This window comes from Lissotriton helveticus, chromosome 12, assembly GCF_964261635.1.
Source record: "Lissotriton helveticus chromosome 12, aLisHel1.1, whole genome shotgun sequence".
Classification (NCBI taxonomy): domain Eukaryota; kingdom Metazoa; phylum Chordata; class Amphibia; order Caudata; family Salamandridae; genus Lissotriton; species Lissotriton helveticus.
The window spans coordinates 179,683,212-179,694,543 of NC_136073.1; the positions used below are offsets into that span (position 1 = coordinate 179,683,212).

At 41.4% G+C, this 11,332-nt stretch overlaps 1 protein-coding gene across 1 annotated transcript in view; it reads left to right on the top strand.

Moving 5' to 3' along the window:
• Positions 1 to 11,128, top strand: part of LOC144797642 (arylamine N-acetyltransferase, pineal gland isozyme NAT-10-like) — a 30,387-nt gene extending 19,259 nt beyond the window's left edge. Inside the window, exon 2 of the mRNA XM_078668343.1 lies at positions 8,318 to 11,128. Within this exon, the coding sequence (XP_078524469.1) occupies positions 8,326 to 9,198 (873 nt within the window). The 5' untranslated portion in view covers positions 8,318 to 8,325 and the 3' untranslated portion in view covers positions 9,199 to 11,128. The remainder of the gene's footprint in view (positions 1 to 8,317) is intronic.
• The last annotated feature ends 204 nt before the right edge of the window (positions 11,129 to 11,332 follow it).

The following is an 11,332-nucleotide window of genomic DNA, read 5'->3' on the forward strand; positions in this document are numbered from 1 at the left end:
GAGTGGACTGGTGTAGAGTGCACTGGCATAGAGTGTTTCAGAGTATAGTGGCATAGAGTGCAGTGGCATAGAGTGCAGAGCCACAGAATTCAGTAGCTTACAATACAGCATTGTAGAATGCTGTGGCTTAGATTAGAGTGATGCATAGTACTGTGAGAGCGTAGATGTGCAGAATAGAGTGGTATCAAGTGCAGTGAGATAGAGTACAGCAGTGTAGAGTGCAGTGGTGTAGAGTGGCATAGAGTAGCCTTGCATAGAGTGCAGTGGTGTAGAGTATAGTTGTGTAGTATGCAGTGGCATAGCATGGAGTGCTGCAGAGTGCAGTGGCGTAGAGTTCAGGGATGCAGAGTAGAGTGGCATGAAGGGCATTGGCTTAGAGTGCAGTAGTGTAGAGTAGAGCGGCTTAGAGTTTAGTGGCGGAGATTGCATTGTTGCAGAGGAGTGTGTTGTAGAGTGCAGTGGTGTAGTTTGGCATATATTGGCATGGCATAGAGTGCAGTGGCAAAGTGTAGTGTAGAGTTGTGTAGTGCGTAGTGACATAGCATGGAGTGCTGCAGAGTGCAGTCGCGTAGAGTGCAGGGATGCAGAGGAGAGTGCATTGGCTTAGAGTGCAGGAGTGCAGAGTAGAGTTCAGTGGCGGAGAGTTTCATTGTTACAGAGGAGAGTGTTGTAGAGTGCAGTGGAGTAGCGTGGCATGGAGTGCAGTGGCATAACGTAGAGTGGCATAGAGTAGAGTGGCATAGATACAGTGGCATAGAGTACAGTTGTGCAGAATAGAGTGTAGTGGTTTAAGTGCAGTGATGTAGAGTAGATTGGCGTAGATTACAGTGGCGTAGAGTGCAGTGGTTTAGAGGTGAGTAGCATAAAGTGCAGTGCATAGTTTGGAGCAGCACAAAGTGGAGTGCAGTGGCATAGAGTGTAGTGCCATTAAGTGCAGTGGCATAGAGTACATTGTTTCAGAGTAGAGTGAAGTGGCATAAAGTGAAGTGGCATAGAGTGGATTTATGCAGTGCAGAGGTGGCTGCCACATCGAAAAAGTGGTTGGATGGGGAGGAGGGGGATCGTGGGGGAGCACGGGAGGTGGCATGGATAATAAAAAAAAAAATCAAAACTTAAACATACCTGCTGCCGGCCACCTCCAGCTTAGTGTCTCGGTGCTGGGTCTTCTGTGTCCCAGGAGACACTGGGACTATATCACATAGTCCCTATACAAGTCACGCACTGCAGAGCAGTGCGGGGATCGGCCTGAGTGGGCTGAAAAAACTCTGCACTCAGGTCAGGGAATCTTTGGGGTTTCTCTAACCCGGTTGTTAAATACAGCTGAGTTAGAGAAACCTAAGTGGGGATGTGTGTTTTGGTCGACCATTGCGCTCCTCCTCCCATTTCCATGCCCTTGCCCTGCCCCTTTGCGCCATTGGGGAGGAGCCACCCCTGGTGCAGGGTAGAGTGCATTGACATAGAATAGAGTGGCATAGAGTGTAATGGAGTTGAGTAAAGTTGTGTAACGTGCAGTGGTATAGAGTGCAGTGGCTTGAGTGCAGTGGTGCAGATTAGAATAGATTGGTGTACAGTGGATTGGCATAGAGTGCAGGAGTGTAGAGTGGAGTGGTACAGAGTAGAGTACATTGGTGTACAGTGTATTGGCATAGAGTGCAGTGTTGCAGAGTGGTGTAGAGTAGAGTTGTGCAGAGTAGGCTGGACTGGCCTAGAGTGGAGTGGAGAAGAGAGGAGTGGTGTAGAGTCCAGTGGCAAACAGTGCAGTGGTGTAGAGTAGAGTGGCCTAGAGACCATTGGGATAGTGTAGAGTGGTGCAGAGTAGTGTAAAGAGGCGTAGAGTGATGTGGTGTGGAGTGGGGCAAGGTGCAGTAGAGTACAGTGGCACAGAGTGCAGTGGCATGGAGTGGTGTGAAGAGGAGTGGGGCAGAGTAGAGTACAGTTATGTGGAGTGGTGTATGGTAGAGTGGAGTGTGGTATGCATGGTGTGGTAGCACACAGCCATAGCAGACAACACATTCCATTTGAAATGTCCATTACATGTGCACAGACATAGAGTTTTACTAATAAAACTATACAGCACACAAACGATAATGTGTGAAATGACACCACCTACTGTATTGATTTTTTATGATCATATAAAAGTATTTTTTCCAATACAATGTCAGAATTACCCAAAAATATGCTCCATTCGTGCTTTCCTATTTCTGATATATTCTGAAAAACTTGCACAATTTACTTACATGTTGTTGTGCGCAAGGAAAAAAAAACGTTCCCACCCCCAGTATCCAGTAAAATTATCACATAAAGCCTCACATTTTGAAGTCAGAGAAAGAAAAGTAAACACCAGGCTTCATTGGAAGACCGATCCTGACTTGTGATCTCTGTCTTTGAATGCACAGCAAATGTGACAAGATGAGACCAGGACTCTTGTCACAAAATTTGAGAAGGTAAAACTTTAGTGGGACTAATCTCGGACTGTAGCTGACCCACATGGTAGGCCAAATTTTTGAATTTGAGCCAGTCTAGGGCAACCAGATAGTTGGCGCTTTCTGTTTCAAGGTGCTATTTTACTGTTTATTCTTTAAAAATGTCATAACTTCGGTTCTACTGATTGGATCTTTGTTCTTTTATTATGAATCTAAGCTCTATTTTACTAACCTGGTGAGGATCTTGTTGTGTGGTGTTTTCATAGTTTGAAGTATTGCACAAATACTTTACACATTGTCTCTAAGTTAAGCCTGACTGCTCTGTGCCAAGCTACCAGTGGGTTGAGCGCAGGTTAATTTGGGGTTCGTTTATGCCTTACCCTGACTAGGATTGTGGTTGTTGCTTCATCAAAGCTCACACCCAAGTAAACTAAAAACACAATTTATAACACTAAGGTATTATTTCTTTCCTGTCAGCACATCCTTAAGTGGGTCAGTCGAGATCTATCACCTTGGCCCCCAATTCTATACAGTCGTGGGGGGTGGTTCCTAATTATCTCATATTTTATTAAAGCAATACCTCATCCCTCTGCTTCTTGTTTCATGGACTGGGGTTTTCTTCTAAGTGTATACAGATGATACCCAGATGTTATTGAACATCTTGGGTGAAGAGGATATGCTTCCCTCAACCTCTCCTAGCATTGTGGGTGACATGCTTGTGGGTGAATTGGCAACAGGCTTAATTTGAACTCTACACAATCTAAGATCAACCTGGCAGTGAATTCTACAAGTTTGTGGAATATTATCCTCTAACCCTGTCTACTTGGTCTCTCAGTTCATTTCAGATGTATTCAGAAATCTTGGAGTTCAAATTAACACTGAACTCTTTCTCTCTCTCTCTTTTTGAACCTATATTAGCCTGGATTAACAGTGTCAAGAGGCTTTCTTTGAGGGTATTCGTAAACACCTCATAAATAGCCTCTTAATTAGAGTTGGTCCTTGGAGTCTGGCGTGATATTGTATGTATGTTGTGGTGAAATCTTCTCCATTGGCAATATTTTGTTCCTTACTTATGTCGTTAAACATAATACCTCGAAACCCTAGGAATCTGGGTATACATGAACAAAGAAAACAAAGATTGCATTATGAATATTTGTTTTGTTTTCAGAAATATGTTACCAATGGATTCTGAGAAAATGAATGGATTGCCTGCGGTAAGCCAACTAGTTGAATTGGGCTCTATAGAAACAGGCATCAAATTCCTTGGAGACACCCCCTCATTTGTAAAGATGCTACCTCCTGTGAGAGTTTGTGAAAGTAGCTAGCATTGCCTAAGTTCTCTTTAATGACAGAAGTTGATGAGGAGGTAAAAATCAAGTTAGCCTAGAGGCAGTTTAAGGTGGAACACTGCCATGAATGGTCTTGTTTGGTACGTTTTAGACCTGTCATCCCTAGGGTGGTCTGTTCCCAGAGTTATTGCCTTTTACCTCCATGTTTAGCTGATTTTTCTTGTTGGCCATGGGACTCTGAACACTGATAACCAGTGCTAAATTCCACGTGTTTCTCCCCAAAACACTATGACGGGGTAAATACCTGATTGGCATATTTGAGGTAGTGGTAAGTTGCTTTTAAAGTTGTATGCCATATACTCAGGGCCTGTACTTCAAGTGCAACTAGTGGGCCTGCAGAACTAATTGTGCCACCCACATAAGTAACCTTTCAAACCGGTCTGTGTGTGTGCTGTTTACTGCCACCTCGATTTGACATTTAAAACTAGCTGCCAAGTCTCAATCTCCCCTTTTATTACATATATGCCACCCCTAAGGGAGGCCCTAAGTAACAGTAAGGGCAGGGTGCTATGTAAGTAAAAGGTAGGACATGGACCTTTAGATTTTACATGTCCTGGTAGTAACAAACAGCCTATTACTTTTTCACTACTGTGATGCTTACTCCTCTTGTAGTCTAGCATTTGGAATTCCTTAATGTTCTTTTAAACTGTAAATCCTGATCAGAGAGGAGTAGCTTTTACATTTGCATATGTTTAGAATGGTAATTATAAATCCCCCTTACTGGTGACGTTTGATGTAACATTACTGTTCTAGAAATGCAACTTTCAGATATATTGACATTTCTCTGTACTTACTGTTCTGTGTGCCTGGCAGCCTGTCCCTATACATGTCTGGGGCGGGTGACAGCTACACTTTGTGCATTCTCCCAGACAGCCACAACACAGGAAGGATAGTTGTGTCTGAGTATCCATCTACATACATCTTCATTCTGATGGCCTTGTCTGGGCAGGATGGAAGGGAGGGGGCAATGCTTAACATGAATAGGCAGTGCCCTGTCCCCACACAAAGGAGTGATTATTCCCCACAGACTGCCTGACTGACAGCACAGGGTTGAAAGGGATCATTGTGCACTTCTGAGGGCTGCTTTGAATTCAACCCCCACATCAAAGGCAGTTTGTTAAACTGTTTCTCTCTGACTCTGCTGAAGGAGTGCTAGACTCTTCCTTCACTTCAAGGGATCTCCAAGTGTTTGTTGGCTTGCCTCCTATTGCTTGAGACTCAGGGATATCAAAGTCTCTACACCTGCACCTATGCCTGGCTCACAGGAAGTAGCCCAGATACATGAAACACAGATTTTGACACATCTCCTGTTTGCATGTAGCAGAACCGGCGCATAAACCTGGTTGCAGGAGTAAAATGGTTGCATGGCAAAGAGAACCAGTGCTTTGACTCCAGAAATCGACGCATCAGACAACTTATCATCACCACTGTAGCTTGGTGAGATCGATGCATCCCCTTGACTGCATGGCAGAATCAGGCGCATTGCTCTATGTCTCTCAACTCCAGCACCTGTCTTTGGAACTGACACATCACCTTCACTGGATGGAGAAGATAGACGCATCTCACTCTTTATGGCCAGGAAAGGTACTTTGTTTACCGAGGCCTGTGTAGGTCCTGTAGTCAGCCGCGCTCCATCGCGTCAGCCTGAACATTGACTTTGCCCTTGTCCAGCGCAACCTAAAGTAACCTTTTTAGCGCTACTTGCTTATAAGCACTTTACTGCATTTATTCATTTAGAATTCAGTATCTCAACCTCAATACATTGTTTTGTTTATAATATAATACCCTATTTTTCTAAACCTGTGTTGAGTTTTTTTGTGGCTTAGTCATTGTGTTACTGTGTGTGTGTGTGTTGCACAAATACTTTACATATTACCTCTTTAGATAAGATTAACTGCTCTGTGCCAAGCTACCAAAGGGTGAGCACAGTGTATCTTTTAGTGTGTATTTAGCTTTCCCTGACTAGAGTGATGGTCCCTGCTTGGCCTGGGTGCATACCTCAAGCAACCAGGGATTCCATTTCTAACAGTACTCAAAGGTCATTAAAAAGAATGTGGTAGTACATTTCAAGTCCATGCAGTTGCAGGAGTGGTTGAGTCGTACATGAGAGACAGTGTGCTCTCATGACCTGAACAGCCGCCACATTTTGCATGCACTATAATTTAGTAGCTAAAGTGAGAGGCCTAAATATAGCTCATCATAATAGCCAACCCCAGTTGACACAATGGCAAACTGTTTCTACATTGGTAGGCAGTAGAGGAACCCCTTTCCTAATAATTTGTAGCTGCAAAATGACAAGATTTAACTAGAGTAAGGATTCAGAGACCATAGCTAAGGTTCCCATATGAGTGGACATCCAGTTCTCATACCGCGTTGTAGGTTAGATATGGTCTGTAGTTACTGTTCTTAATTACAGTTTTGTTAGCAGTGAGAAAGAAGTGGCTTGCTTTAAATTAGAATGGGTGCATACTGTTAACAATGAGCTTAAAAAGGAGCAACCAATGTTGAGATTGTTTTAGGAACTTTTATAGGGCAGGTATCCTGTGCAGAGCAGGCTGAATATTTCCCATCAATCAAGACAATCACGTGTTGCAGGTCAACTGGCCGAAATAGGCAGATGAATGTAGATTCTGCCTCTGGCTTATCTGTTTTTGCATGTATTGGCTCACAAAGGGAGTTCCTCAGAGAATGGCTTTGCAGCCTGCCACATTTTATTTGTAAACCCATGTATTGAGGCAACTGCACATCATTTATAGAGATGACATAGAAGAGATAGCCGATTCAGGATTCAGGACTCAAAATGTCTGAGAATCAAAAATACTCCATTCATATCATTTAAGAGATATTTATGAGGGCATCGAGTAATGTGGAGGCAGCACCAGATAGATAGTCACAAATCGAAACGTGAGAGTATTTTGAAGTTTCTTTTTATTTTTCTTCTTTATTTATAATCCAGAACAAACAGCCAACGCGTTTCGTTCCTACTTGGGGAACTTCATCAGGGCATAAAACTATAAAGAATGGAGCAATTGGAGTTTGTCAAGTATGAAGAAACGGATAAAAAAAAAGTGCACTTTGGTTGATAGGTGTTCGCAAAGAGTTCTATAGAGTAGCCAATTTTCTGGAAGAGTCGTTAGCACTTTATATGTTGGTAAAAAAGACCACGATAATCCCCTATAGGCGAAAGAACGGTAGGTAAGCTGATGGGCAAAGTTGGATCAATGTGACCAACAACATGTAGATATAAAAGCATATTACCAATTCGACTTACTCTATAATTCAGGGTATCAAAAATCCCAAATTGACTCAGCAAAAGGTACGACGTTCAAGGCGGTCATAATAAGCCACCAACTTTCCCAATCAGAAAGAAAGAGTATCCGGAATTTCCTCCCATACCTCGAAAAACGCCACTGAACGTTGTACCTTTTGCTGAGTCACTAATTGCGCTTTTTTTATCCGTTTCTTCATACTTGACAAACTCCAATTGCTACTTTCTTTACAGTTTTATACCCTGATGAAGTTCCCCAAGTAGGAACAAAATGCGTTGGCTGTTTGTTCTGTATTATAAATAAAGAAGACAAATAAAAAGAAACTTCAAAATACTCTCATGTTTCGATTTGTGACTATCTATCTGGTGCTGCCTCCACATTACTCGAAGTCTTTATCTGGAAATCCAGTGGGATCAAAGCACAGCAGGTCCTGGAGGTTTTTTGCACAGAACTTAAGATATTTGGGGGACTTTAAGATTGAGGTGCTCAACTTGTAGTCAGCTGTGGGTGCTATTTTTTGGTCTTATATTTATGAGGGCAGAATGAAACAAAATCAAAGGGACACAATACTGGTTAATTTATACTGATTGTCGTAGAACTTTAGTTGATACTCTAGAGCACTTTGTAACATTCGGGTTCTAAAGTTTTTTACTCACTTACTGTAAGAAACAAGGCTTTCCTGACCCATATTATTGGAGTGTTACTTAAATAACACTAATCAATTCTAAGTTCCCTGGCAGGTCCCATTATGTTGTGTTTGAAGTAATTAATATGTTTGCTTTGGGATACATTTGCAGTTACTATTTCTGATTTGTACCAGACCTACGTTAAACTCGGCCATCTTTGTATTGTGGTACACAGATGGGCAATCTCGAATACCCTTGCCATTTTCTGTAGATAATTGCTGTCAACCAGAGTTGATTATAGCACTTAATAAATTACCTCTCAACCTTGTTTTTTATCAGAATTGTATACTACTGTAAAATATCCTATTTTTGCATAAGTGCAAAATGCAATTATAGTTTCCTCTACAAGTCTTAACTTCTTCAGTTGTGTTGACCTAACGAAGGAACATATGTTGACTCGATAGCCCTCAACCAAGCATTACCATTTGTCTAGAGAAGGTATCATCATTGCAGGTTTGCTTGTTTTCAGTTTAAAAAAACATTAAAAAAACAAATGTATGATAAACCAGCATGCACTAAAACATATTTGCTTGTGACTTCATATGTATTTATTTCATTACACACAACTGATCATTCTATGTTTATTATAGCATCAAGAATGAATTTGGAAGAATATTTCTCAAGAATCCAGTACAAAGGAGCCGCTGAAAACTCTGACTATCAAACATTGAAAGACATCTTCAAGCAACATATTAAGACGGTTCCATTTGAAAGCTTGAGTGTCCAGTGTGGGGAAGCCATTGACTTGGCCCTTGAAGTGATATACAACAAAATTGTAAGAAAGCGACGTGGAGGGTGGTGCTGCGAACAGAATCACCTTTTGTTTTGGGTACTTAAGACAATGGGATATGAGGTCACAATGCATGGAGGAAGTGTTTACCTTCCATTGCAGAAAATATACAGTACTTATATGGCTCATCTCTTGCTCAAAGTGGTTGTTGATGGCCAAGCGTATATCGTCGATGGATGTTTTGGTGCCTATTATCAAATATGGGAGCCCTTGGAGCTTATATCAGGAAAAGATCAGCCTCAGGTTCCTGCCACATTTCACTTAACAGACATTGATGGGGTTTGGCACTTTGATCAAATAAGAAGAAAACAATATGTTGTTGATCAAAGTTTTTCTAATGCTGATCTGCTGCATAAGGATGAATACAAGAAAGTATATTGCTTCACTCTTCAGGAGAGAACAATAGAAGATTTCCTGGACATAAACAATCTTCTCCAAACATCTCCAGATTCGATATTTAGAAAGAAGTCCGTCTGTACCCTACAACTCGCTGATGGCGTTCGATGTCTGTATGGCTGGAACTATACAGAAGTAACATACAACCATAAAGATAATATGGACCTGGTGGAGTTCAGAACCATTAAAGATGAAGAAGTGGAAACGGTTCTAAGAGAGAAATGTAATTTGATCTTAGAAAAGAAATTTGTGCCAGTGTACACAAGTGGTGTTTACTTACTATAGGTGATAGGAAACCACTTGTGAAAAGGTGAGAGAACATGAATATATGAAGTTACAATGCAAACCATTACAACGCATGTTTTCACAATGTGGTTTTTACATCGCAACTACCGTTACATAGCATGATTTTACAATGCCTACCATTACAACACATTTTTTAAAACTACCATTACAACGCATTCCATTACAACGCATTACATCACAACGCATACCATTACAATGCATAATACTTTTAGTGCAACAGTAGGGTAAGTGGTGGATAGCGTAGGGGTAAAAATTACTATTCCCACTCCAGTGAGTGCAACAGAAGGGAAAGTGTCGGATACCATAGGGGTAAAAATTACTATTCCCCCTCCAGTGAGTGCAACAGTAGAGAAAGTGTTGGATAGCGTAGGGGTAAAAATCACTATTCCCACTCCTAGGAGTGCAACAGTAGGGAAAGTGTTGGATAGCGTAGGGATACAATTTACTATTCCAAACCCAGTGAGAGGAACAGTAGGGAAAGTGTTGGATAGTGTAGGGGTAAACATTACTATGGTCAACTACCTCTAAAACCATACCCACCCTAAAACCTAAAATTCTCCATTACTTACCTTATAATGTGTTGTGATGACATGCGTTGTAATGGTATGCAATGTTAAGGCACTTGCGTTGGAAAAGTTGCATTGGAAAGGTATTGCGATGTAATGACTGCGCTGTAATAGATGTTTCCCGGAGAACATTGGCCAAAAAGTAGCACAAGAGGGTTTTTCTAAGTTGATGCCAGACAGTGCCTTTTAAGCCTTTTCAGTTAGGACTCTAACATATATTTTCCACGATGATAACTGGGCTCCACTTTGATTATACTTTTGGAACTGATTTACCAAACCTAAGTCTGGATGAACCTTTCTCAGTTTTACTCATATGCCATCATTAGTCATGTTTTTCTGTTTGTCTGGGTAATCAATGTATTAAACGTACAGCTCAATTTACAGGCCTAACCCTTGGTGGCTGGGAGCTTTAGTATGCTCTCATATATGTCCAGGTAAACCTTTGGACTACCTTTGTTTTCCCCTCCCCAAATCAACATTTCAAGAGAAGCAATCTCAAAGTTTACAGCTTCCAACATGCCCTCAATTGAACATGGAGACATTGAACTTTCTTCAAGTGAGGCATTTTTTAGCAATACCAGGGACATGATCTGTACTCAAGGGGTCTTCAGCAGAGGTCACTATAGGTCATATCTATGCCTGAAAGTCTGGATATTCACAGGTAGATTTTAATACAAAGAATCTAATGGTGCTCCTCTACATCGTGGTCATTTTGAAAATCTGGGATGAATTTGAACCTCTATAGTGTTTTTTGTACCCTCACATTGTGGTGCAATCCATTTTGCCCACATGAGGCAGTTATTCACAGTTGTTATTTAATGAGTCGCACAGTCACAGACATTTCATTAAGATGTTTTTGTGTGTCCATGACTGGGTTGCCTGATGGTGAGCATTGCCCTTCCCCATGACCGTGTTTTTTAAATGTCTCCTCTGAGGCCACGTTAGAGTTGTTCATCATATATTTTTTTTTGTCTACAAGTTTGTGTACGCACTGACGTAGTGAACAACTACTCACACTAGCTACAAGGCAGACCCATACTCAATAATAGTCAATGTAACTGTCTATTTCTTAAGAAACCCTATTGCCACTCAACATTCAATTAAATAACTAAAGCGGAAAGGGGTAGTACAAGGAGCATGCTCATTTAGCTGGGTCTTTCTAGATGCCTTGATGGGCCAGAGTATCCTCAGGAAATAACTACTCTTGAAAGATTTGTCTGTGAAACGATCTGAATTCAATTTCACTGCCATATATCAGAAGCTTTGTCATCAGCATCCCAGTTCTAGGTGGTTTATAGGGGCAGACCCTGCTTTTAATAAACAACATATTGAATTGAGCATCACAAGAATATCTATCTAATTTGTTAGAAGGCTGCATTTCAGTAATGGACACAGATGCTGTTTTATTAGAACCACCATTCAGCCATTTGCCATAAAGATGGCTGATGTTCGTATGCTTCAGGAAGGCACTTGTTCTGGTTGTCCAAAAAAGTGCTTAGTTATTGAGAGGGAAAATGATAAGAGCCTGGAATTGCTGAAGATTTTTG